Below are 26,281 nucleotides of genomic sequence, written 5' to 3' on the forward strand. Positions count from 1 at the left end.
ACTCGTTAGTTTTTGGAAAGTGGGAACTTCACTTAATAATATGATCATGTAATTGTACTTAAATGTTAAGCTATTTCAAGATCCACTAGTATGCCCGCTACCGTGGTAGCAGCAATTTTATCTACTTTCAATGCAGTAAAATGATGACTAAAATGATTTTGCTGCATTGAAAGTAGTAAAATTGACGATATAATTGCTTCTGCCATGGAAACCGAGCTACCAGTGTATCTACAACTAGCTTAAAATAAAAGTACTATAATATATCCATAATATATGTGAAGTTCCCACTTTCCAAACACTGACAATTTTGTTAAAATTACAAAAAGTACCATTTTCAGCCTAATATTGGAAAAATTAACAAAAACATGCTATTTTAGTCCATGTGTGAATTTGAAAGTGCCATAGATCAAAAACTATAGGTCACAGACATTCACCATCATTAACTTTTTTGTTCAAAATAACTAGGTTGATATAATGACATATTTTTTAAATCAAGAAAATATATATTTATTTTTTTTCCCATGCAAAATTACATTTTAGGTCAAAATGGCCAAAATAGCACAAAAATATGGTTTTTGCCATTTTTTTATATTTTAGAGTTGTGCTTTGACATTTTTATTCACCAGTGTTAGAAATCCATATGACATGTAACATCTACAATAGAAATGAAATTTCTACTCAATTTATTTTTAAAGTTACAGCTATTTTAATATTTGACATTTTTGGGCAAAAATGGAAAAAAATCACGAAAAACTCATTTTTAACCCCAAATAGCTCCTAAATGAGCAAAGTAAAACGTGGGAACTTTTTGGATATTAATTCAGACATATATTTACTCTTGATTTGTTATGTTTTCATGTTCTGCCCAAGAGTGGACTACGGAAGTGAAAGATAAATGCCCATGTCTCATAGTCTAATATAACGATACACCAAACTCACCAAAATGTCTCCAAATGGGATATTCATTTGCTAAGAAAACTTGATTTTAGAGAACAGGTTTATACGATTTTTATACGTTTTTATACGTTACTTCCCGAGCCCTTAAAATATTGAAATACCCATAATTTTCATTCTACTCTACCATTTTCTTTGTTTAATATGTCCATGCTACATGTTGCAAATACAAATAAGTAGTAGGTTAATATAACCTGATACATCAAATAATTATAAAACTTGACGACTGATAAAAAAGAATGCTAGAGATTTTTTTTAGGCTTAGGATTGAATAATCATTGGATGATATCCTTAGCTTTAATAAACCAAAACAAATATTTCAATCGGCTCACAACTTTTGAATAAAAGTATCCGTTTTTCACTCTGTCCGCGGATAGCAAACAGAGTGGTTGGGATGGCTCATGCTGTGGAGTGGCCTGCACGATCACCAGACCTCACACCACTTGATTATTTTCCTTTGTGACAATATCCAAGATCTTCGCAAACGTATTACTGAATGCATTCACAAGTATCCGGAGCACAAGGATGATACGCAACGCAATTGATGCAATGAGGACCATGGCCGAAACCTGTATTTGCCAAGGAGGCAACCAGGTAGAGGGCAGAGCAGCACATTAAACTCACTTCAGAAGGACCAAAGACAAACCAAACAGCCTTTTAGGGCTACCGCTTAATCTAAAAAGAGAAATGACTTATATTGTAAATAAAAAGAGAAAGCAAGAAACAGCAAAGTAAGAAACATAATAAAACAATAAGGCATTAATAACCAAGAAAAAATAACTAATTGCAAGTCAAGCAAAAGAAGTCCCATTCGGCATCCATTTTACCCACAAATTAATGACACTATTAACAAAATCCATTGCCCATAAACCCACCGGTAAAGCCCATTTCATAAATAAAGTCATTTTATAAAGTTATCATTGAGGAATGTTTGATATTCATATATGGAATGTGTACTCCTTTTCAATCTTTGAAGTAGCCAAACCTTCTCCGTGGACAGAGTGTAAAACGGGTACATTTCTTTTTAAAAAAGCATATCTGCAAAAGTTGATTGATATAATTGTTTTGGTTTATTAAAGCTAACGACTCAATGTTTCTTTACATAGCAAAATATATTTGATCAAGAAAAAGAGGGCGCAATGAGGGGCCTCTTTTTTTGGGACACCCTGTATGAAACAACGCAAACTCTCGCAAACATTAAAAAAATGTAGACTCATTGCTGTGGTAATTGATCCTGTTACATCACTACTTCTACAGAGATTAGAGAGGAAGTCTGTATCATAAGCCCATTTTTGGTAGCCCATTCTTGTGCTAGTGACAACCTACACATAATATAACGCTACACCCAACTCGCCAAAATGTCTCCAATTGGGATATTCATTTGCTAAGAAAACTTGATTTTAGAGAACAGGTTTATACGATTTTTATACGTTTTTATACGTTACTTCCCGAGCCCTTAAAATATTGAAATACCCATAATTTTCATTCTATTCTACCATTTTCTTTGTTTAATATGTCCATGCTACATGTTGCAAATACAAATAAGTAGTAGGTTAATATAACCTGATACATCAAATAATTATAAAACTTGACGACTGATAAAAAAAAAAATTACTAGCGATTTTTTAGGCTTAGGATTGAATAGTCATTGGAAGCAGACTGACATAGACTACATGTGTTTAGACAAATGATTCCGACCAATGCAAATTTACCGATGCTGTCATATTTACGTTTGGAAGTCAATACCCAAAATGCGTAGTCTGGCATATTCCTTATTTAACACTCACCATATATTTAAGATACTGCAAATCATGTGTGTAGTTCTCCGAAGAATCTTTAGTAGTTTTGGCCGCTTCTAGCTTCGGGGTCCCCCTGGTTGTTTGATTTGCTTCTACCGGAATCCCTTCAATGTTAGGGTCAATGAACAGACAATATTAAGGTTATTAATTATTTTAAACTGTTGTGATTTGGTAGTTCACAGCATCTTACAAATGGTAGTGAGCTTTGGCAAAAACTGCATTGCTTAATTCATAGCGAGCGTGTAGAAGAATTAAAATATCACAGATATACTTTTATAGGTGCTGCGGTTCTTGAGTTACGTTGTGAAGAGGGCTGAAACAACAACACTTTTGTAAAGCGTACATAACTCATTAAAAACAATAAATTAAGCAAGTTTACAAAGCATATGATTTGTAGAATGAACTTTTGCAAAACATCAATGTGTTAATTTTCAATAATATATTGATCTAGATAATAAAAATCAATGTTTAGGTTGCTTCGACCAACAATACCTCGTCTACCCTTAATTGGTGATTAGCGAACATATGTTTACATAAGTTGACAAAAGAGCTTTCTGATATATTCCAGATTTGAAATTCCAGTTTTACATCATTTAAAATTATAACAAACATGTTACGATGTCTCCCTGCTTTGGTGTTAAGGATTAATATTTCCTCCAGATTTTTTTTGTGTTCTGTTGAATCTTCTCATGTTTAAGTTTTCGATGTCCTCATTTATGAGCTGTGGAATGCTATGCACCTGGCCGTACTTGGGCCGGGGTCTGCCGTGGAAATAATATTAATAATCCACTGAGTCGCCACATTGTTAATGTTCATAATCCGATTCCAAAACAAAATCATGGATATTGTTTCCAAATTCTGCAGTAGACCCACCTGCTTTTTAGCGGGGCTCTTAGCCAGATCATACTGGCTTCTTGACACGTGTGTGCAAACAAAATGTATATTTCAGAATAATCCAAAATTGTTAAGTTATTGAACAGCAAGGATGAATATAACTGACGAGTTTCTTTTTGTACCTGGTGTAGTTTTGTCAGAATTTCCATTTTGATTTCACCTTTTTTCACGTCATGCTCCTAAAATGTCAAACTTTATCTCGAAAGCAAGTAGCAGAAATAGTCGATATTCCAGGTCAATCCAGGTCACTTCTGCACTGAAAGCAAGTATTACTCGACTAGCGATTTTGTAGCCCAAATATCCTATTTGGATGCTTTGTTAAAATAACGTGAATTTTGGATATTTGCTTCCGTGATCATTGTGATAGCCTGCAATGGCAAATTATATGGTTTCCGTGATTATGTCGACCATTTGTCTGTTTATTGGTTTGTTTGTTTGTTTGTTTACCTAGGTTAGTCCGTATTAAGAGACGAGGGGATTTTAATTTTCTGTCCCTCCTACGCGGGTTGGCATTTTCATTATACCCTTCAGACTTGTGTTCGGGTTTGTTTTTAATTTGACATGTAGGCCTATTTGTCATAATTTAGCGCTATAGGACCTACTTTCTAATGTATAGCTATAGTCGTGCTATATAAATATATTATACCGGTATGTAATATTATGTAGGCCTATGTAGTTGGAGTGGGTGCAGAGGTGTGTGAGGTGGGTAGTGGGGGTGTATGTAGGGAAACTTTCATTTTTGGGGTGGTACTCGACACATTTTAACCATGACTTTCAATGCAAGGCTCATTGTTGCCACAAATGTTTTTTTTTTCCTTTAGGTCATTTAATAGGTTTTTATAAACGTCAGTTTTATTGTTTTAGCTGCTTCAAAGCGCGTAAAGCCCGAAATTGACAAACAAACATAAAAACAATAAATTTACAAAGATTGGTTTTAAGCTGGCGTTTAAATAACGAAAGTCTCGGGATGTTACGAAGGTTACTAGTATTAGGAAGTGTAATATTTATGTTTTGTAAATGAAGTTTAATTTTGTTTAAAATATTGCCCAATTGCATATAAGATTGTTGATTTTTTTACCAAATGTTGGGCAAATATATTTTGAGGAGAAGCAAATTTCAAAACATTGGTACGATGATCACCGTAATGATGAAATCATATAATGAATCACTCACGTGATGAAAGATCCTCATGGTGCTTAACATGATCATGTCATAGGAGCGCTATTATATGCCTGGGTATCTCTTTGCTATATTGAAGTTCTGGCAACACTGTAGCAAGGCCGGGCACCCAGAGATATCGATCCACAATGCTAATATTAGCCTCAGATTTCACGCGTTGATTTTGAAAATTTTTCAGCCGGCAGTAAAACATTGTGAATCAAAACGGAAATTCTGACAAAACTGATATATCGCTCACGGTGATGTGCGTTAGAAAGTTGGGAAAAATCCTTCATTAGCGAACTATATTACTTTGAAAAGCTAAAAGGTTGATCAAAAAAAAGGCTCGCGGGCAGAGTTGAAGCCTATCAAAATCGAAAATCTAACACTAAATGACTGAATTTCACGCCTAAGTTTAACACTAGGATTTGAAAAAAAATATAGTATCAAGCATTACAGTTTTTTCTGACATTTACTGAAAAAAATGAAAATTATTGTTTTGCATTTGGTCGAGAAAATTAATTTTACATTGAAAAGGTGTAACTCAAAATTTACATTGAAAAGGTGTAACTCAACACCAAATACGATCGTTTGTATTGCCTCATTAAATGGCTGAGTGCGCCTTGTACAACAATAGGCCCATTGTTGACCATAGTTCGGAGTGATTTTATCATGTTTATTATCTATTCCAAATCTTGTGACACCTCATGCATATCAGTTCTGGGGCACTGCTAATTCAAAGACGTCTCTGATATCAAATACTCTTGAAGCGTCATGTCACATAACAGTATCATATTTCAGAGACGTCTCATAAATCACATACTCCCTAGTTTCAAAACCTAGTCGCAAACGATATTAGTAATTTTGCCAGCGCAGTGGGAATAACTTGTGATAGATAGATAGATAGATAGATTTATTATTATCTTTTCACTCATTACATGATACAAGAAAAATACATAAGAATAATACATTATAAAGATATAAATAATGATACAAATATAATAATTATGGAAATGCATAATACAACGATGAGTGAAGGAATTACAGTAAAGGCCCAAAGGCCTGTAGCTCTGTAACCCCTTGATACAGGTATATGGCATTTATTTGACATGGCAGCAGGTTGGTAGACAACAAAATGCCGAGTCCAACCAACCAGCTGTCATGTCCATCAATGACATATATCCTATGTTAATATTTAAGGAAAAAACAAAGAAAAACAAAATGCACATATCAAAAACTAATTATTGAAGTAAATTAATGAAATTAGTGAACAAAATATTGGTGAGGTACACATGATTGAAAGACTAAGAATAGCTTTGCATAAGATGTTGTTTATACTTTTTCCGGAATTGCTTCACTGATGACGAGCACTTGATATCAGAATCAATAGCATTCCAAAGCTTTATACCTGCATATTTAATAGATTTCTCACAAAAGACTTTCTTGACTCGAGGTAAGATGAGATTGTTTCTATATCTAGTGTTTATAGCGTGAATTTCAGAGTGCTTTGTAAAAGGTCGTCAAAAACATTGGGTAATAAGCAATTTGTATGTTTATACATGAATGTCCCAAGCTCTAGAGCGTACATATCTTTGATGCTTAAAGTATTATATTTAAGTAACAGAGGATTAGTTCTAGATCTGTAATTACTGTTACTAATAATACGCAATGCTCTTTTTGAATTTTAAACAGATTATGAATATATGAAGAGCAGGCACATCCCCATGCTAAAATACTATAATTCATGTACGGCAAGACTAACGAACAATATAATGTATACAAAGCTTCACTGGGTAGAAAATGTTTAACTCTGTTAATAACGCCGACATTTCGAGAACAAGTTTTAATGACATTTACAATATGCTCCTTCCAAGTAAGATTTTGATCAATTTGAAGGCCTAGAAACTTTGTGCTGGTGACTCTTTCAAGAGGGGTGACTTCACTATCATTTGAGTCAAGACAAAGATGTAGAGTATAGTCAGAGCATGTATTTTTACCACTGCCAAGTAACATGTAGTTGGTTTTTTGGCGTTTACAGATAGTTTGTTTACTTTAAACCATCTGTCTATATGAGTAAGCTCTTTATTCATTACTGTTTCTACCTCCTCAAGTTGGCTGTGTGAGAAAAACAAGTTGGTATCATCTGCAAAGGATATAACATCGAGAGAATTTGTAACGAGATGGATATCATTCACATACAGAATAAAGAGCAGTGGCCCCAATATTGACCCCTGAGGCACGCCACAAGTGATATTTTTGCTCTCTGATGAAACACCATTGTAAGTTACAAACTGTTTTCTGTTACACAGATAGTCTTTAAACCAGTCATAACATACACCTCTAAAGCCATAATGGTATAGTTTACTAAGAAGTATTGAGTGATCAATTGTATCGAACGCTTTCGATAAATCCAGGAAGATACCAGCAGTAAATTTGTTTTCATTTACTGCGTCCGTAATTTTATTCACCAAATCTATCACTGCCATATATGTACTGTGGTTCTTTCTAAAACCATATTGGCGCTTATACAAAATGCTATGTGTATCTAAGTATGATACAGATCTGTTGAATACAAGACGTTCAAGAATCTTTGATAGAATGGGTAAAACAGAAACAGGACGATAGTTTGAAAACAAATCACATTCATCCTTCTTATACAGGGAATGACCTTTGCTATTTTAAGACTGTCTGGTACTCTGCCAGTGGAAATGGATACATTGAAAATGGTTACAAGTGGATGCACTATTCCAGGAGCTACCTTTTGATGATGAATGAACCAAGACCATCCTGGCCTGGACTTTTATTTGAATCAAGTTTATTGATTATTTTGAAAATTTCATGTTCAGTGATGGGTGTAAATAGGACGCTGTTGTTGTTCGCAATCTTACTCTTTGAAAGAAAATGTGAATAGTCAATGCCAGGAATACTGTCAATTGATTGACCTAGATTTGGACCAATGTTTACAAAGAACTCGTTAAAGCCATTAGCAATATCCTTTGAATTAGTGTAAACTTTATTTTTGTCCCGAAATTTATTAGACTGTTTTAAAACTTTATTCTTATTCAAAATATTTTTTTTTTTTTTTCAAGTATTTCTCATATCATGCTTGTAATTTTCTAATTTATGAGTGAAATAATTTTTCTTAGCTTTCCTTAGCACTGAATTTAATTTGTTTCTATAAAGTTTATATCGATCTTGTTTATCGGCCGTTCGGTGTTTCAGAAACGATTTGTATAATTTATTTTTATGATTAATTGAATTCAGAATACCTTTAGTTATCCATGGCGAAATCGGCTCATTTTTCCTCCTATTTTTAATTTCTTGGTGGGAATACACTCATCATATAAAATACTAAATTTATCCATGAATTTATTATACATTGCGTTAGCATCATTTGGTGATTGACAATTTAAGAATTCATCCCAGTTGACTAAAGAAAGTCTGTTGTTTAGTAAGTTTATGTTATCATCTGTAAATTGCCTTTTATAGTTACTTTTATTTTCTTTGCATAGATTATTTTTTTTTTTTTTTTAAATCAATATTAGTCCTGGCAAAGATTGGAAGATGATCACTGATATCTGCTACAAATATACCAGAATGATACTGAGTGTTGTTATTCGTAATTATGTTGTCAATAATAGTAGCAGAAGTTTTGGTGATTCTGGTTGGCTTATTAATTATTGGATGAAATGTATAAGAATATACCATGTTCAGAAAATCGCCTATTGGTCTATGAATCTCTTCCTTCAGCAGGTCTATGTTATAATCACCGAGTAAGTAGCTGATTTTATTCTCATTCGAAATTTTATTCAAAGTATAATCAAACTCAGAGTTGAAATGGGCAATGGGGTTATCATTTCCCGGAGGTCTGTAGATAGCTCCTACAATAATATTCTTGCAATTTTCTCTTTCAATTTCGACAAACACTGATTCAAATGTTTGAGATGTTATTTCAGTTAAGTCAGATCTAATTTTGAAATTTATGTCATTGTGAACAAAAATGCCAACACCACCTTTGGGTCTATCTACTCTGTTTTTATACACAAATTGGTAACCTGGTAGCTGAAAATAATCAGGTGGTGTACATTTAAAGTAAGTTTCGGTGACGGCAATGATCGAGAACTGTTGGTTGATGGATTGCAACAATAACTTCAGTTCATCAAAATGCTTGTTCATACTGTCTATATTAAGATGAAAAATTGAAAGACCAGATGTACCTTCACTGATTGAGCTCGAGTTGTTAACATGACTGTTAAAGCTATCATAGGTGAAATAAGTGCTGTTACAGTTTGTGTTTTGCTCGCTTTCATTTGAATTGAGATCATCATCATCTCTTAGAGGATTAAAACACAAGTGATCATAACAATGAATATTATCAGCATTAACATGAAAGTCTGCATCTGATCCTTCAATAGCATCAGTGAAATCATCATCATCACTATAATGATTAAAAGGAAAATTAACTATTCTTGTGGTACATTCAGAACAACTCCAAAGATTTGAAGATATTTCATTCCTGTTTACAAGGATGCAATCATTGTGAGCATAACCATGACATACAATGCAGTAATTATGGTTGTTATCAATTTCATTAACATATTTGGAACAAATAATACAGATGTGTGCATTCAGCATTTGAAAGTAATTTAAGCTAACTAATAAGATAAATAATAAGACAACTTTACACAAACAAACAATATACCTGCAAAATTATTTTTTTGCAGCACCTGGTCTCTCGACCAAAATGAAATTTTTTAAAAACATGTCTAAGCAATCAATTTTAAGGAACTGAGCAAATCAACACAGTAAAAATTTGTCTTGCACCTGAGACAGTAATTCAGATGATTTTAAACTAAATATACCAACATTTTATGAAAATATAAATGAAGCAAAATCGTTTAACTGGTTGACCATAACCATCGATGAAAACAACTAAATAGCAATATATAAAACGAATTGACAAATATATCTTGAAATTATCGATGTATGTAGATGGCTGATGCAGATACTGGTATATTATCGAGTGCCGATAATAGGGTTATGTTTACAACAAACAAGTTAATCAAAATCTCATAAATTATGGCACTCTCAAAAGTAGACAGATTTGAAGTGTTAAGTGGTATAAACTGATGATCAATATAATACACTGTAAAACTCAACCACTTGTATAGAACATGGTGAACTGATTTACTCAAAATCATTGTATATGCCTTATCAGGGTTGTAGCTAGCCCAAGTTGAGCATGCTGAGTGCCTGCTAATTTTACTATCCAATTCATGAATTGGATAGTAAAATTGGGATTTTTTTACTTCAAAACATTTGATTTTGGCCATTGCAATCTAAGTGTGTTCTGGGACCATTTGTCAGAATTTGCACAGATAGATATAATTTTTGCACAGGTGGATATTTGCTAAACATAGGAAATCTTATTCTAATCCACTCAGCTTCGTTCCGATGTGCTGCATCGAGTGCCGAGCTGTCAACAAAGCTCGACGCGTCGGTATGTGAAATCACTGACCCGTCTTTGAAATCAGAGACGTCCGTTTATTACGAGTGCCCCCGAACTGATATTGCAAGAGGTAGGATATTGACTGGAGTGAGATGTGATGATTTTAAATTGTTAAAAGCAAGTGTCGAAGTAGAGCATGTTTAGGGCAAAACATGGTTCGCTAGTGACATAGGTGATAAACATTTCATATTTTACACATATGACACATTAATCAAGATTGACAATAGAACAAAATTTATTTCTCATATAGGTAGGCCTAATATAAAACGTTAGACATTATCATGTTTTCTTTCAATTAAGGTCAACATAATTATGAGGAGTAACTGGAAGCACGATTATATAAGTTCCTTCCATTTTAGTTCATAATAATCGGATTAGCTACACGCGGTTTCTATGCATTGATGTACTTGCGAACAAAAGGACTATGTATGAATAGATGCGATGGGATTACCTGCGGAATTATCTCTATTATATATATTATTCTATTAACCCTCCTTGTCCTCGAAACACCAGGTTGGTGCTAGCGGCTATCCAAAGATGTCCGACCAAATCCTGACCATGACTTGGCTCGTTGGATTCGTAATATAAAAAAGTTAGACATCATAATTTCAATCAATTACGGTCAACATATGAAGCACGATTTATAATTTCCTTCCATTTTAGTTCAAATAAAAAGTGATGTTATAACCCAATTTGTATAGAGATGTTGGCTACCTAAAAAAATGTGACCAGTGCCAATATTTATACAACTTCGTAATTTTATTTAAACAAAATGATACGCCTTTAATTAAAATTATTACTTACAGCTCAAAATGTCCAGTTTAGTTCAGTATACAGGGTGTCTCAATAAAAATAGGCCCTGTGAAAAGTGGTGCATAACTTAAAATATCGGCGGTAAAATAAAAAATTGCTTAAAGATTCAAAAACCGTGACGTGTCCGCTAAAGAATGGTGCAAATATGATCCAAATCCGTTCACGTGTCACTGAGATAATTAAGTTTGTACAAATAGACACATTTTTGGACCATTCCAATGGGGTAATACACATTAACAATAATATGTAGTTTATTATAAAAGAAATAAAAGGAAACGCCAAGTGTTGCTGAAATCAAGCGTAATCAAGTGAAGTGTTCAAAATCAATCAATCAATCTCCCAAAGACTGTTTTTCACGCGTTTCTCTTTGGGTTAAGGGCTCGGATAGCAACGTTTGCACAGTATTTTGAGAGCACATCAGACATATATCGATTTGTATTCTGAATACGAGGAATGTCAAGTATTTTCTTATTTTTTGAGATATTTTTTATATTTTTGATATTTAACCATCCTCGAAGTAAACTTCATAAATCTAATGATATGTACTTAGTGTAGGTAGCTGGGATGAAAAGCCACCATCAATTAACATTTCATATTCTAGATATTGATTTTTCCCCCAAATACTCATTTTTTTTTGTGTGTGTTTTGGAGACATTTTCATATTATAGACGGCTTTTCGCCCCAGTTACATACACTTTAAGTACCTACATATCATTAAATTCACATACAATTTACTTCGAGAACAGTTAAATTTCATTTTTCATAAAATGACATTATATTGCAAATTTCAAAAAATTATTTGATATCAGAAGGACATTCCTCATTTTTGAAATGCAATTCGATATGGCTGATGTGCTCTTAGTCCCACAAGAAATATGTGAAAATGTTGTTGTTCATACATTTGTCGAGTAGGGCTGAACTTGATTCAAAAGAAATATTGGTGGTGAAATAAACAAAGACTGATAAACAACATCAATAACAGAAAAGAGGCACAGTTGCTGATCAGGCAAGTTACCTCCTACCTAGCAACACTGGGAATTAAGGTTTGACACTATTTCAAACTATTATGCTTTGGTAGTTCACATCATATTGCGAATGGTAGTGAGCTTTGGCAAAATTTACATTGATATTACATATATACTTTTGTAGGTCCTGTGATTCTTAAGTTATGTTGTAAAGAGGGATGAAAGAGCATCACTTCTGTAAAATGTATGTAACTCATTAACAACAATAAATTAATGATGTTTTCATAGTATGAAGATTTGCAAAACATCAAGGTGTTATTTTTCAATAATATTTTGATTTAGATAATGAAAATCGATCTTTTTGTCTGCTTCGACCAACAATACTTAGTCAACCCTTAACTTCATTAATGTCTTCAATTCTAAACTACAATGCCGCACATTATTGTTAATGTATATTGTCCCATTGGAAAGGTCCAAATTTTGTAGTTTCCCAATTATCTCAGTGACGAGTGAACGGATTTTGATGAATGATGCACCAATTTATAGAAGACACTTGATGGATTTTGAATCTGCAAGAAACTTCTAATTTTACTGCTGATATTTTAAGGTATGTCCCCCAATCCACAAGGCCTATTTTTATTGAGACACCCTGTATAGTTGGCCTTAGGCCTATAAAGCCTATACTAATATACCACTACTGTCTGTTCAATTAGCTTAGATTCTTGAATATTTAAGATATTTGAAAAATAAAAAATTGTGGTCAAAGTCATCAAAGAAAAGTATTAGCACAGCCTTAGACCTAACGTGATTTATACTTTTCAAATTCTAAAGTTCAATTTGAAACCCCATTTCTTTTCAATTCTGGTTTTTTTCCGCGATAATTTTATAAAAAGCCGTAGAACGTCGGGTACCATAAACTTTCTTGAATCAATCCATTTAGAGCAATAGGGACGAATGTCATAATGCGCTGAGATAGTATTTATTCGTCCAGCAAAATAGCTACCGGTATATTTGCCAGTACATGAGTATGCCTAATTTGTGTTGAAACCCTACTGTTGAAACATTACGTTATTATTTATGAACTAAGGTTTTCTAAATGGGCCCAGTTTATATAAATACATTCCTAGCGTTTTTTTGTTTCCTATTTATTTATTTATTTATTTATTTATTTATTTATTTATTTATTTATTTATTTATTTATTTATTTATTTATATATTTATTTATTGTGCGAATGGGTCTGAGAAGATGTAGACTTATAGGCCTATTATGAAACTACACATTTATTTTCAATTTGTTATTTCGTTTTGTTTGTTGAAAACAAACTATGAGAAGGACATGTGGAAACAAAAGAAGTTTTGTACAAGCAAATAGTATTTAAAACAATCAGGTTACAGAAAACAATTCTTGTAAAGTCACTGTATCTGAAAATGTCAAGCGAATGCTGATATTCTTGGGAAGGAATGATGGTATTAAACAAAACTCAATTTACATTGTAAACCAGTTGAAATAAGAACGAAATCCATAATTTTTAGGAAAAAATAATGCTCAGAATAATGTTATGCATAAAACGCATATAATTTCGTGTAACAAAAACCGGTGGACCATCATCACCTATAGAACCTAACCAATAACCGGAACGGTGTTATAGCAGATTGCTGCACAGATTGTTTTGCTAAATTGGATAGGGTCTATGCCCTAAGTTGAGAATGGACCGTCCCACTCGATTTGTAAAAAGGTCGCGAACCCTTTTGGTGGACCCAAGTAACTGCCTAAAACGAGGCAAAATTGAAAAGAAATTGGGGTTTTACTTGAACTTTGGAATTTGAAAAGTATAAATCACGTTAGGTCTAAGGTTGTGCTAACACTTTTTTTTTGATGACTTTGGCCACAATTTTACATTTTTTCAAATATCTTAAAAATTCAAGAATCTAAGCTAATTGAACAGACAGTAGTGCCTCACACTTCCTGAGGTAGGTGGTGGGGTAGTAGAGGAATAATGATAGTGCATAACTCTGTCATTTTTCTAAACAAATTGGGGTGTTTTGTTTTGTTTTAGCCCCGGTTTTTGCTAGTGTGTCAGTCTTGTCTTGAAAGTACCCGAAAGCTATTGTACTAAACTAGTCCTATTATCAGATCAATGAACCTTTGTGAATGTATTGGTTTGTGAATGGTCTTTTAATCAGGATAATGAGGCCAAATATATATTTTGTTGTGTTTGTATTAATAGGGGACACTCAAATACAGAACTACGTGGTATTTTTTTCTATGGGATCACATTGGTTTATGAATTGAATAAACAATTGTTAAAAATATGCTGTGCTTATTGAAATTAACTAAATTTAAATTCAGCACTATCTTGCATAATCACAAAATACAACTGAAACACCTGCATGTTTAACTCATAATATATTATATATAGGTCTATATATTAGGGTCGAGGCACTACACACTGTGCTATACACTTCTTTATTTGCCTTTGGGCTACTAGCTGCAATGAATAATTATTGAGACTCATTGCAACGAAAAATATGTCGGCCGTTGTTCTAGATTTTTAGAGCTAATTATGTATGTTTTGACGGATTTAAAGGTCTGCAAACATCGGATTTCCATGAAAAAACAACAATAACCGAGATTTGCATACCTTCGGAGATTAGCGACCATAAAGAGACAACAACTTCATATAAGTTGCTAAGTGACATGTTTATTAATCTAAAACAATAACCAGTAACAAATTAATATAAAGTTAATTGTGTAAGTATAATTTAAAGCATGTTAAAGTGATTTTCTTAGGGGGGTGCAGACTTATGAGACTTTGAGACATGTGTTTACATTTGATACGCCCTCTGTTGGTCTGAGATGAAAACTGACAGGCAAAAAACACTATGGTTTACATGGAAGAAGTTGATTTTTATTCATTAAGTTTGATTTCAAAGCAAATAATACTAAAAATGTTATCAAAATTGTTTACAAATGCATCAAGCTATACACATAATATCACACAAAATTTCAAAGGTTTTTTTAGTCGAGATTTATGTGGTCTGTCATAGACACTCCTGTGTTATTTTGCCTGGGTTGAAACAACAGAGGGCGGTCTGAATGTAAACATGTGACATCATAGGTCACCTCATCTATAGTACAGTTCATTCCGCTGGATTTGTATGAACAAAATGGATTTTATTTGCTAACTTTGTTCAATCTTGGAAATTGAACTTTTGAACCACTTGACCTAGAATAACTTATAATACCACTTGTTAGGGTCTTTAGGTGCGTATAATATATTTTATTGTGATCTTCTTAATTCAAGGTCAAGGTCAGGTGCTGAAGGTCAATTATTCAAAATGACCGCCGGACGCCATCTTTTAAATTGAAATTTTGAACCATTTACCCTGGAGTAATGTATAATACCACTTTTAAGGGGTTTAGGAGTGTGTAGAATCTATTTCTAATGTTATCTTCTCAATTCAAGGTCAAGGTGCTGAATGTCAATTATTCAAAATGGTCGTCGGACGCCATCTTGAAAATTGAAATTTTGAACCATTTGCCCTGGAGTTAGTTATAATACCACTTGTAAGGGGTTTAGGAGTGTGTAGAATCCATTTCTGATGTTATCTTCTCAATTCAAGGTCAAGGTGCTGAATGTCAATTATTCAAAATGGTCGCCGGACCCCATCTTGTAAATTGAACATATAAACCACTTGCCTATAATGCACATATCAAATGCATCCCCGGCCCCTGTGGACCCGGGGATGGCCGGGTCGTGGGCCGTGGATTTTTGGTTTAACTTGAAGTTCAAGTCCCGGGTAAACACCTAGCCAGTTCCGGACCCACCCGGGCAAAACTCTCAGCCACTCCCCGGCCCACCCGGGGCCAATATCCGATGCAAACCGATGCAAACCCCGGGTATTCCTCGGCCCAAGTTCCCGGCACTGAGCATCGGATATAGGCCTGGATCTTAATATGGTTTTAATATCGCGGCAATCTTGTCAGTGCGGGCTCAAAATTTGGCAGGTATGTCTTCAACGGACTGCAGAGCTCTGGACATGCTGGGTGGATTCAAACGCTTCAATATAGGCCTACATGTGTGTTCCATTTCAAATACGTCAATTACTCAACTTGTTGCGGAACATCTAAAAACGATAAACGAAATTAGGCTACCTAGATTCTCGTCACTAGCGCAGAACAGCGTAATTCTTTCCTCTCCTTTTAGGTGTAGGCCTATACTTGCTTTACTGTTTGAGTATCAACGCACAGGCTTCAACGTGCACAGTTTACATATAGGCGTGGAATCAGACAATTTGATATGCCCCTTTATTTTGCCACAGTTTCGGGGTACATTTCAGTGATTTTGGTGTTTCAATGGGTGGGGTTTCAGTGGAGAATAATGCACCCAACTGGATGCCCATTTAAGACCAAAATGTTGCTGAGTATGTAAGGACTGAGAAAGGCAAATAATATAGGCCGAGACCATTTCATGGGTCAGCAAAAACGCTGCTTAATCCGACACGGCGTAACGGTCCGATTATGAACACACGTAAAGTTAGAAGGAAACTAGATCCATGTTTCATATTCGGACTATGAGTGTTTTTCATATTCAAACTATATTGAAGTGTGTCTCACATTCAGAAGTGAAATGTCAGACTGTTTATAAGCCTACTGTTTCCACTTTCGGACTAACGTCTATTATGTCTAGTGTCTCGACTTTCCCACTTAGTCATTTCGTGTATTTTTCATGCTTTACAGTGGCAGGGGGAACGGGACAAGAGGGGGATCCCTGTGTGCCATCACTATATTTAATATGCATGCTTGTTTTAAATATTATATTGGATGGCGGGTCGGAAAATGCCGGGAATAAACCAGGAATATCGTATTGATATAGGGCCTACATGTAGGTCTATATGATTAAAACATCAAAGATATGAAAGAAACAGATCACTGCATTTACACCTGTCCAGGATAGTCCACGGGAGTGGGGAATGTTCGATCTTTGCATGAACATTTTAAGCACATAATATTATAGGCCTATATATGAGTATATGTCAATGAATCCAAAATGCAACTTCAAATATAATGAGGCTATTCTGTAAAGGCCCAAACCCCATCCAAATAGGCCTACCTTGTTTCTTGTTTAAAATCAAATGAGTGTAGACCTAATAATTTAAAACTTTACTCTCGGCGGGTTGTTAAAACTTTTTAAAAAAAACCCCAATACATTTGGCATAAATAATTATTTTATAAGCGTATAGCAGGCTCTCGTTTGCACGTGCATGTCAAAAAGCCAATGTGGTCTGGTTAAAACGTGCTAACTTTAGAGTCCCGCTAAATCGCAGATACATGGCCTATTGCAAAATGTGGAAACAACAGCCAAGATTTTGTTTTTGGAATGGATTTATAATATTATGAACAGTAACATTAATGTGGAGACTCAGTGGATTATTAATATACATCCACGGCTCAAGTACAGCCAAGTTATATGATTCCCCAGTCCATAAATGCGGGCATCCTAACTAGCAAACCACGGCCATGTTCACGTCCCATTTTACTGGTTGGAAAACCCCGGGTAAGTTAATTACGACATAATCCCGGCCCTCGCCCGGGTAAAGTCCCAGCCCAATTTCCCGGGGTTTTGGCCGACGTCAAGTCTTATACCAGTCCCGGCCAACACCCGGTTCCCCCCGGGATACAGTTTGAGTCAAATCCCGGGTCACATGATGTCAAGTCCCGGACCATCCCCGGGTCCCCAGTTGCCGGGGTTGCATTTGATATGTGCATAATGATGTATACCACTTTTAAGGGATTATGGCGTGTGTAGAATCCATTCACTAGGAGACACTTTTCCGTGAAAAATCTGTCACTGGTTGAAAATTCCGTGAAAAGTTGATGTTGGATTACAAGTATTTCACAGATTTTTAAACCGATCACAGACTTTTGACTCCTACTGATTTCTGGTGCATTGTATCAATTAGAGGTCAAGGTCAGGTGTGAAAGATAGCCCAAGGTATCCACGGTGGCCACTGTGCGGACATTCATTCTCCACATCATGCAGTTATTGTTAACTACATGTATGCACACAACACAGGGGCACTCACAATAGGCAAATGAACCCTACTGGTAGCGCTGTATCGTAGCTATTTGGGATGAACTAGTTAGTATCATATATCAAAAAGTATAAAAGCTATGATTTTAATACTTTCTCTCTGTTTCAATTACTTATTCTTTTCCAAATATCTGAATCTTCAATCCGGTACAAGCTTTAATAACGGGGGAACATACATTTTTATTAAAAAGAAATCCTACCATCTATCCAAACTGGCCGTGTTATTCCAATGCACATTTTACTTCACCGGGCAGCCATTTTTTGATAGTATTTTGAAGATTGGCGTCATAAAACCGTCATAGGTACAAATTTAGTACTTTCTATCAATCAATTATGGCTTATTCTCTACATGTCAATCTTTAAATAATTGGCATAGTCCTTATAATAACGGTACTCCGCCTTGATGAGTAAATGACAGCAAACAGCTGCAAACCAGTGAAAAATATCCCCAAACTCGGTCAGTGGGGCTCCGTTCGTACATGACAAAAGAGTCATTATCGATTGGATTAGTCGTCCGTAGCGGACAATTCGGTCGCTCATTGGATCAATATTATCAGGTGGTAATAAATTTGCATTGTACAATAGATTACTATATAATGGTTTAGTACTGTATATATCGGTTTAATCTTCAATAAGCGGGTTTATGGCTGGAAAGGTCACGGTGAATTCGGCTTGGACGTAAGTGCACTATGAAACGCTCCTTGTCTACTGGTTTGAGCGTGCATATTGAGAAAGGGTGAAATCTACTCGAAGCAGGTGACCATGAAACATGCATGATGAAACACTTCTTCCTTGCTGTCCATGTCTAGTGCCTGCCAGCTAACCCAGTTCCAGATGTGTGTACTCAATGCTTGAGGTCAAAGTGGTCCTTGTCTGTTGGTACTACGATGTGTACAGCAACGATTTCTCTGCTGACCAGTTTGGAGAGCAAAATGCCTTTAAAATTGGCAAGGGAGCTCTCATGACTCTCGCTACTGAGCTTGTAACGACTATTCTATATATCACCGTTCATGTGTCTGTGTATACTGTTATGTATATACTCTGATTTTACACCAGGTCAAACTGTGTACAAACGGCACAGGGAAGAGTGGACGCATCAGCGTATTTTGGATGCAGAAGGTTAACGATGCAGAGGCGGAGAAGTACCCACGCCCAGTAGAAGATCAAAATCATCTGAACTGTACAATCCGCTCACTAGCCAAATTGCCTCTGCCGATGTGAATGTGGCGGATTCAAGTGAGATTGGAAAAAAAAAATAGAAAAGAGCAAATACATCACCAGTCTTTCCAATGGATTCTACAACGCATTAAACCCCATGAATACAATAATGTTAACAAGAATCAGGTCAAGGGCTATTGATGGTATGATCAGCAGCTATTGATGATATGATCAGCGGCGCCAGGTGGCAAACTATGTCCAGTGCCTTCATTGCTCATCAATCAGCATGGTTTTATCCGCATAAAAAAAACAAGTTGGATCTGGTCAAATACATTGGTGTGCTTGAGACGTTCCCAACAGCTGCTGACATTGTCAGCGTTGCTGTTACGATACGATACTGTGTTACGACATTGTGCAAAATATGTGGTCAGATGGTGGCAGTAACTCAGATCTTATTGCGTCCATGCAGGATCGTTGAAGTCGCTATCAAGATGGTACTAAGAAAGTTGATGTCCTTGACAAGTACCAACATGTATTTGCCAAGGATCATAAGAGAATGAGACAGGCTAATGAAGTAATCGTTGATAGATCATGATCAGCATCTCCATCACCAGTCATCTGCGTAAAATAGATGCAATCACGAACAGCAAGGATAACAAGTAGATGCTGGTGAGTTATGTACCTTCAATCCAGAGAGAGAATGCGATAATAGAGACTCAGAACGATGATGTGTTTGGTTATGATGAGGTTGACTTAACCATGCTCTCTTATATCCTTTAGGTTATCCGCTGTGGCCAGAGAGTGCTCCGTATGCTTTGTGAAAATATGGACGTGTATGTCTTACTGCTTGATTGGGTGTACCGATAGGAGATGCAGTGCAATGTGCAGATGGAGCGGAGTGATGGGACTACTGGATGTTAATGCCACCTGCACAGATGTAGGGCTGAAATGTCTGCATCTGCTTGACATGTATACCTTCACTGAGTGTGACAACATAGCCACATGCCAAATGCAAGAACAGTATACTAATAGTGGTTGGTTAAAGAATGATGATGCTTCAAATTGCTTAGGGAACCAGCTTATTTGATGCAGTATGATCTCCTGAGCATTTTCACACCCTTTTCATCCAAATTTGCCAAAAAATGAGAAGGTGCCGGCCAAAACAAGTATTTGGACAGGGGGGGTCTGTTGGGGGTCTGAAAATCAATATTTTCATCAACAATTATTGTTATATGCCTGATTCTGTTAAAGTTGGTTTTGATTTCTATGTAATTGATGTTTAGAATTCCATTTTTGAAAGTTACATAAAAATTAGAGTTGTCGTTTTCTTAAAATGGCCATTTTACGTCCAAATAAGGATATCAGGGCGCTTCGCATTCAACTTGCAAGCGATCTTTAAAACGGAACTTTCAATGGTGTATGTATGAAGATAATCATAGGTAGTACCTGCTCAAGAAATTTGAGCGATTTACATTGTACGGTTTAATTTTGGCAGCCATTTGAATATTTCATAGAACGCTGCCACGGGGGTCAATGCACTTTAAACTGTGTATGTTTCAATTGGAAGCATAAAAATTGGAGTGCACACGTACTTTTCACATGGAATTTTAATGATGTCAGTATGAAGATAATCGCATGTGGCACATCCTCAAGAAATTTGGGCATTGTATATCTTTTCGTTTGACCGTGGCACCATTTTTCGTATTCTCAGGAAGCCTTCTGGAATTCTAGACATCAATTACCTGCAAACCAACACCAACTTTAACAGAATTAGGCATAAAATAATGATTATTGATGAAAATATTGATTTTCAGACGCCCCCGTCTAAATATGTTTACCGACACCTTCTCATTTTTTGGCCGATTTGGATGAAAAAAGGTGCCGAATTGCTCAGCAGATCATGCCGCATCAAATAAGCTGGTTCCCTAAGAAATTTGAAAGATCACCCTTTTTAAAAGGCTGTTTAACCTACCCCTAATACTAAATATTTTGCTCGTTGGAAACTTCCCAGGCCAGGATTAGTTGGTGTGCTGGGTGTGGTGGGAACCACACAGACAGACCCAATGGTGGCAGCAAAACCTCCTTAATTGCTCTGTAGGGGCTGTCGCTGGGACATATGGAGTCTGCCAGCTTCACACACTTCAGAAGAAGAAAAGTCTGGAAGTGGCCTTGTCGCCAAACGTAAAGCAGCAGAAAAGCAAGCCCCACCCGATGAGTCAGCCGATATTACTCACATTGGGTGTGGTAGATCCACCACCAATGTATGTGGCTGTTACAAAGACATATTTTGTACACGTCATTTTGCAACTGCTCTGCTGCAATCCATACAGTCATTGGGAGACGAGACGCCCAGGCTGGAGATGAGAAGGGTGTTGAGATAGAGGATGTTGAAGGACGGGACTTTGAAGAGGGTGTGGATCCACGGCCGTTTTTTATGTATACTATTATCCACAACAATGAAAACTGAGGGGTAAACCACTAGTCTCGTATATACGTTTGTGGAGTGTTTGATGCCTGCAAAGCGAATGCCCACCGTTACTGATGAGTACGTTGAAGATATGGACACGTATAACCAATAGATTCATATTGCACTTTTAAGCTTACTGAAAGTTAAGCTTTTAAGCTTCCTTAAAATCCCGGGTTAAAATCCCATTAGATCATGTTTATATAAGAGTTAAAGTGTCCAATACCTTTAATTTAACAATAATTTTGACTCTATGATAAAGCAAATGTAAATCTTATTGAATATATTCCCCCGTGATCTATTCGGAAGTGAAAATCCGATTCTTGAAGACACGGCCACCTGTCACCCGTGTTTTGGACGGGCAGTTTAGAATGTAGATGGGTAGAAAAGTTCGCCCATGCCCTTGTTATATACATGTAGGGAAGTAGCTGAAGATGTAAATTTACTGAAATAGTTTAACTGCCATGTCAGGGCCAAAATACGATGCCTTTTATATTTAAAAAAATGTAGTATTGTCAAGTAGGATAAGGCATGTAATGCATATGACATGCTTCATATCACATGCCTGCATGGCCGAGTAAAAGCAACTAAACCAGTTGCGTGTCAATACGTATGCGACATAAACCAAATTGGTGTTCGTAATAGTTTGACAATGAATCTGAACACACCGGTACGCTATTTTAGCCTATTTAACATCGTAAAGAAGTACGGAATAATGAAATGTAGGATTTTATTGAGATTTTAGGCACCGGAAAAAATAAGTTACGTAGCTGGTTCAAATAAGCTAAAACTTATCGCGTATTGTTGTGTATGTGACACATACAATATTGGTCTTTCGTATTGAGCTTAATGATGAAATGGGAACTTGCCGGTATGTTATTTCAGCATCGTAAAGTACTACGGAACCCGGTACTGAACAAGACATGCAGAATTTTATCGGGAATTTACGCCCTGTAACGCATTTAGTTACGTAGCTGGTTAAAACAAGCTCAAAATCATCGCGTAACTTTACATAATAAAACGGACCAAATTGGTCCTTCGGAAGAGTGTGACGATGATATCGGAACATACCGATACACTATTTCCGCATCGTAAAGAACTACGGAAGGAAATGGAAAATCTAGAATTTATCGAGCTTTTAGGCCCCCGCAGAAAATGTTGTAACATAGCTGGTAAAAACAAGCAAAAACTCTTCGCATATTGTTACGTAACTTACACATGGGACATAAATAATATTGGTCTTTCGTAAGAGCTTGATTATGAAATCGGAACATACCGGTATGTTATTTTACGCCGTAAATTAATACGGAATCCGGTACGGAACAAGAAAATAAACAATGTATGATTTTCTTGAGAATTTACGCCCCGTAGAGCTGTTAGTTACGTAGCCGACTAAAACAAGCTAAAATCATCGTGTAGCGTTACATAATTATGTAACACGGACCAAATTGGTCCTTCGGAAGAGTGTGACGATGGTATCGGAACATACCGATACACTATTTCCGCGTCGTAAAGAACTACGGAAGGACAAAATGAAAAATCTAGAATTTATCGAAATTTTAGGCCCCGCAGAAAATTGTGTAATGTAGCTTGTAAAAACAAGCGAAAACTCTTCGCGTATTGTTACGTAACTTACACATGGGACACAAACAATATTGGTCTTTCGTAAGAGCTTGATGATGAAATGGGAACATACCGGTATGTTATTTTACGCCGTAAATTACTACTGAACCCGTAACGGAACAAGAACATAAACAATGTAGAATTTTATCGGGAATTTACACCCCGTAGAACATTTAGTTTACGTAGCCGGTTAAAACAAGTTAATATTGATCGCGTAGCGTTACATATGTAACACGGACCAAAATGGTCCTTCGGAAGAGTGTGACGATGATATCGGAACATATCGATACACTATTTCCGCATCGTAAAGAACTATGGAAGGACAAAATGGAAAATCTAGATTTTAGGCCCCGCAGAAAATTTTGTAACTAGCTGGTAAAAACAAGCGAAAACTCATAGCGCATTGTTATGTATCTCACACAAAACAAATGGATGCTTCATAAGGGTTTGACAACGAAATCGCAACTCACAATGATTTCAGTTGGAACACACACACTACATGTAATTATACTTTTGGGTTTCTATGTATAGTTTACATAGTACTATAAATATTTCATGTACTGTAGTACGTAGTACAGTGTGGTACATGTAATATCATTTCTGCAAAGTATATGGACTGTGACACTGGTATGTTCGCACAAATTATTATCATTGGCATCTGTTTTACTTGCAAATAAAGCCAGGGTGATTATTAACTGTTTTTATGTTCCAATATTTTGACTAAAATACGCTATACCGTACTATATAATTCGCATTTTGTGTAGTGAAGCAGTGATGGTGTACGGACATAAGTTGTCAATTATTACGCATCTAAGAAATGTGAACGGTAAATCTTGGGTATCTTTTTTTATTTATAGCTTCTAGTTTACTTGAAAAAATAATAAAAGGAAATTGGGAGTGTCTTTGTGGGTCTATTGTAGTGATCAAAATGGGTTATTTTCACCTTTGAAAGGACATTTCGTCGCCATTATGGGCGATCGAATACGTTCGGTAACTATGTAGGGTTGGGCGGTATGAGAATTTTGAGTCAACAGTACCGCTATACTTTTGTGTGCTAATTGGTATCGGTAGTTTTAAATTATAACTCTTTGTATCGCCCTACACCACTTAAACGAAATGAGACTCCTTAAGTCGAAACTGAGGGCGCTCTAGATAAAAGTAGACATCACGCATAGGCGGCGAACGGCCGTGGATCAGGAGCATGAAAACAATGAGGATATTGGTGAAGGTCATGCTGATTACCTAGATAATGAGTGAAAGTAAAGATGAAGATTTCAGGGTCTTGTACCGAAGTCTTGATTCTTGTTTTTATCAGCCTTTTCAGGATCTTCATACTGATGTCATACTTTCTGGGTTTTCATTGAGCGTATTTGACTGATTAGATTCCTTCTGATGATGGAGAGTGGAATTCAACTCGAAAATGTGAATCACTAATTATGTAGCATCCTGATACAATGTCCTTTGCCATCGTATAATAAAATATCGAGTATAAAAATGTGTCACTTGGTACTGCATGATAACTTCTGTCATTGACTACCAAGGACAGTACGATTATAGCATAGCATTGTATAAAACTACCATCTATCTACAGGGTGTCCCAGAAAAAATTACCAAGCAAATAAAATTGAACGTAAGTCGAGAAATAGGCATCCGAATCAAAAAAATTAAAACGCAGCGCATAGCTTATTTTGTTGTGCATCACATACAAAAATTTTTTTGATTCGGTTGACTGGTTGCGAAGAAATGAACGATTACATAATGTGTGCATCAATTCAGTTCATTCCAAGTTTGATCAACAGACACTTTTTTCATACTCGCTCGCCGCTGCCTAAAGTGTGTGTATCTCATTAAATTTAGTCCATATTATCTATTTTATAATCGGACGGTGTGATGCCATTCATGCTTTCACTGAAGATGAATAACAGTTTGTCCGTAAAACTTTGATTTCTGCAATTGGAAGCTTTCCAACTTCAATTCTTTATGTTGTGCAAATATGTTATGTTTTAACTTTCCAAAGAACATTTGAGACAAGAATAACAATGATCAAGTGCTTACAGCTTTACATGTGATTTTTGATACCATGCAACATTATTACTGTTTCAAAAGATTTAAACTTTGCATTACAATTTCTTGGAAATATTCCAAAAACATTAATGTGTGTGAGAAATTTTTAAGCCAGCTGGAATTCTTTATGCAATAATTCTTTATGCAACATTAACGAAAAATATATATTTACAAGTACCGAGCATCATCTTATATGCAAGCTTTCATTTTCAATATCATGCAGGTTTTCAAATTTGAACAAAACCTAATTAAATGTTTTGCAAGAAACAGATTGGTTAAAAAAACGAGGATTTCACAGAAGAAAATATGGAGCCATTGACAGTTAACAACTAGTGTGCATTATGTTGAACGATCTTTCTTTCAAACTTGGAATGAAGTGAATGGACACATGCGTTATGTAATCGCTCATTTCTTCGCGATCAGTCAATCGATTCTAGCGAAATTGGCGTATAAGATGCAGAATAAGATGGGCTACACGCTGATGTTTAGAATTTTGGATTCTAATGTCTATTTCTCGACTTACGTTCAAATTTGTTCGCCCGGTATTTTTTTCTGGGACACCCTGTATTATGAATAGCCAGGGCAATGAGTTAGCTTTAAAAGGTCAATTTTGACCCTGACATGACCTTTAGCACCTGAACTTGAACTTGAATTCAGAATATAACATCAGAAATGGATTCTACACTCGCCAAAACAAAAGTAAACGTGGTATTATACTGGAAGACAGTGATAAAAAGACTATTTTGCGTCTGACGTCATCTGTCAATCAAACTCGAGCACTTTGT

At 35.8% G+C, this 26,281-nt stretch overlaps 1 protein-coding gene across 1 annotated transcript in view; it reads right to left on the bottom strand.

Moving 5' to 3' along the window:
* Positions 1-26,281, bottom strand: part of LOC140162363 (alpha-N-acetylgalactosaminide alpha-2,6-sialyltransferase 1-like) — a 48,555-nt gene that overhangs the window by 19,050 nt on the left and 3,224 nt on the right. Inside the window, exon 2 of the mRNA XM_072185575.1 lies at positions 2,742-2,857. Coding sequence (XP_072041676.1) covers positions 2,742-2,857 — 116 coding nt within the window. The remainder of the gene's footprint in view (positions 1-2,741; positions 2,858-26,281) is intronic.

This window comes from Amphiura filiformis, chromosome 10 (assembly GCF_039555335.1).
Source record: "Amphiura filiformis chromosome 10, Afil_fr2py, whole genome shotgun sequence".
In the NCBI taxonomy this organism is placed as follows: Eukaryota; Metazoa; Echinodermata; class Ophiuroidea; order Amphilepidida; family Amphiuridae; genus Amphiura; species Amphiura filiformis.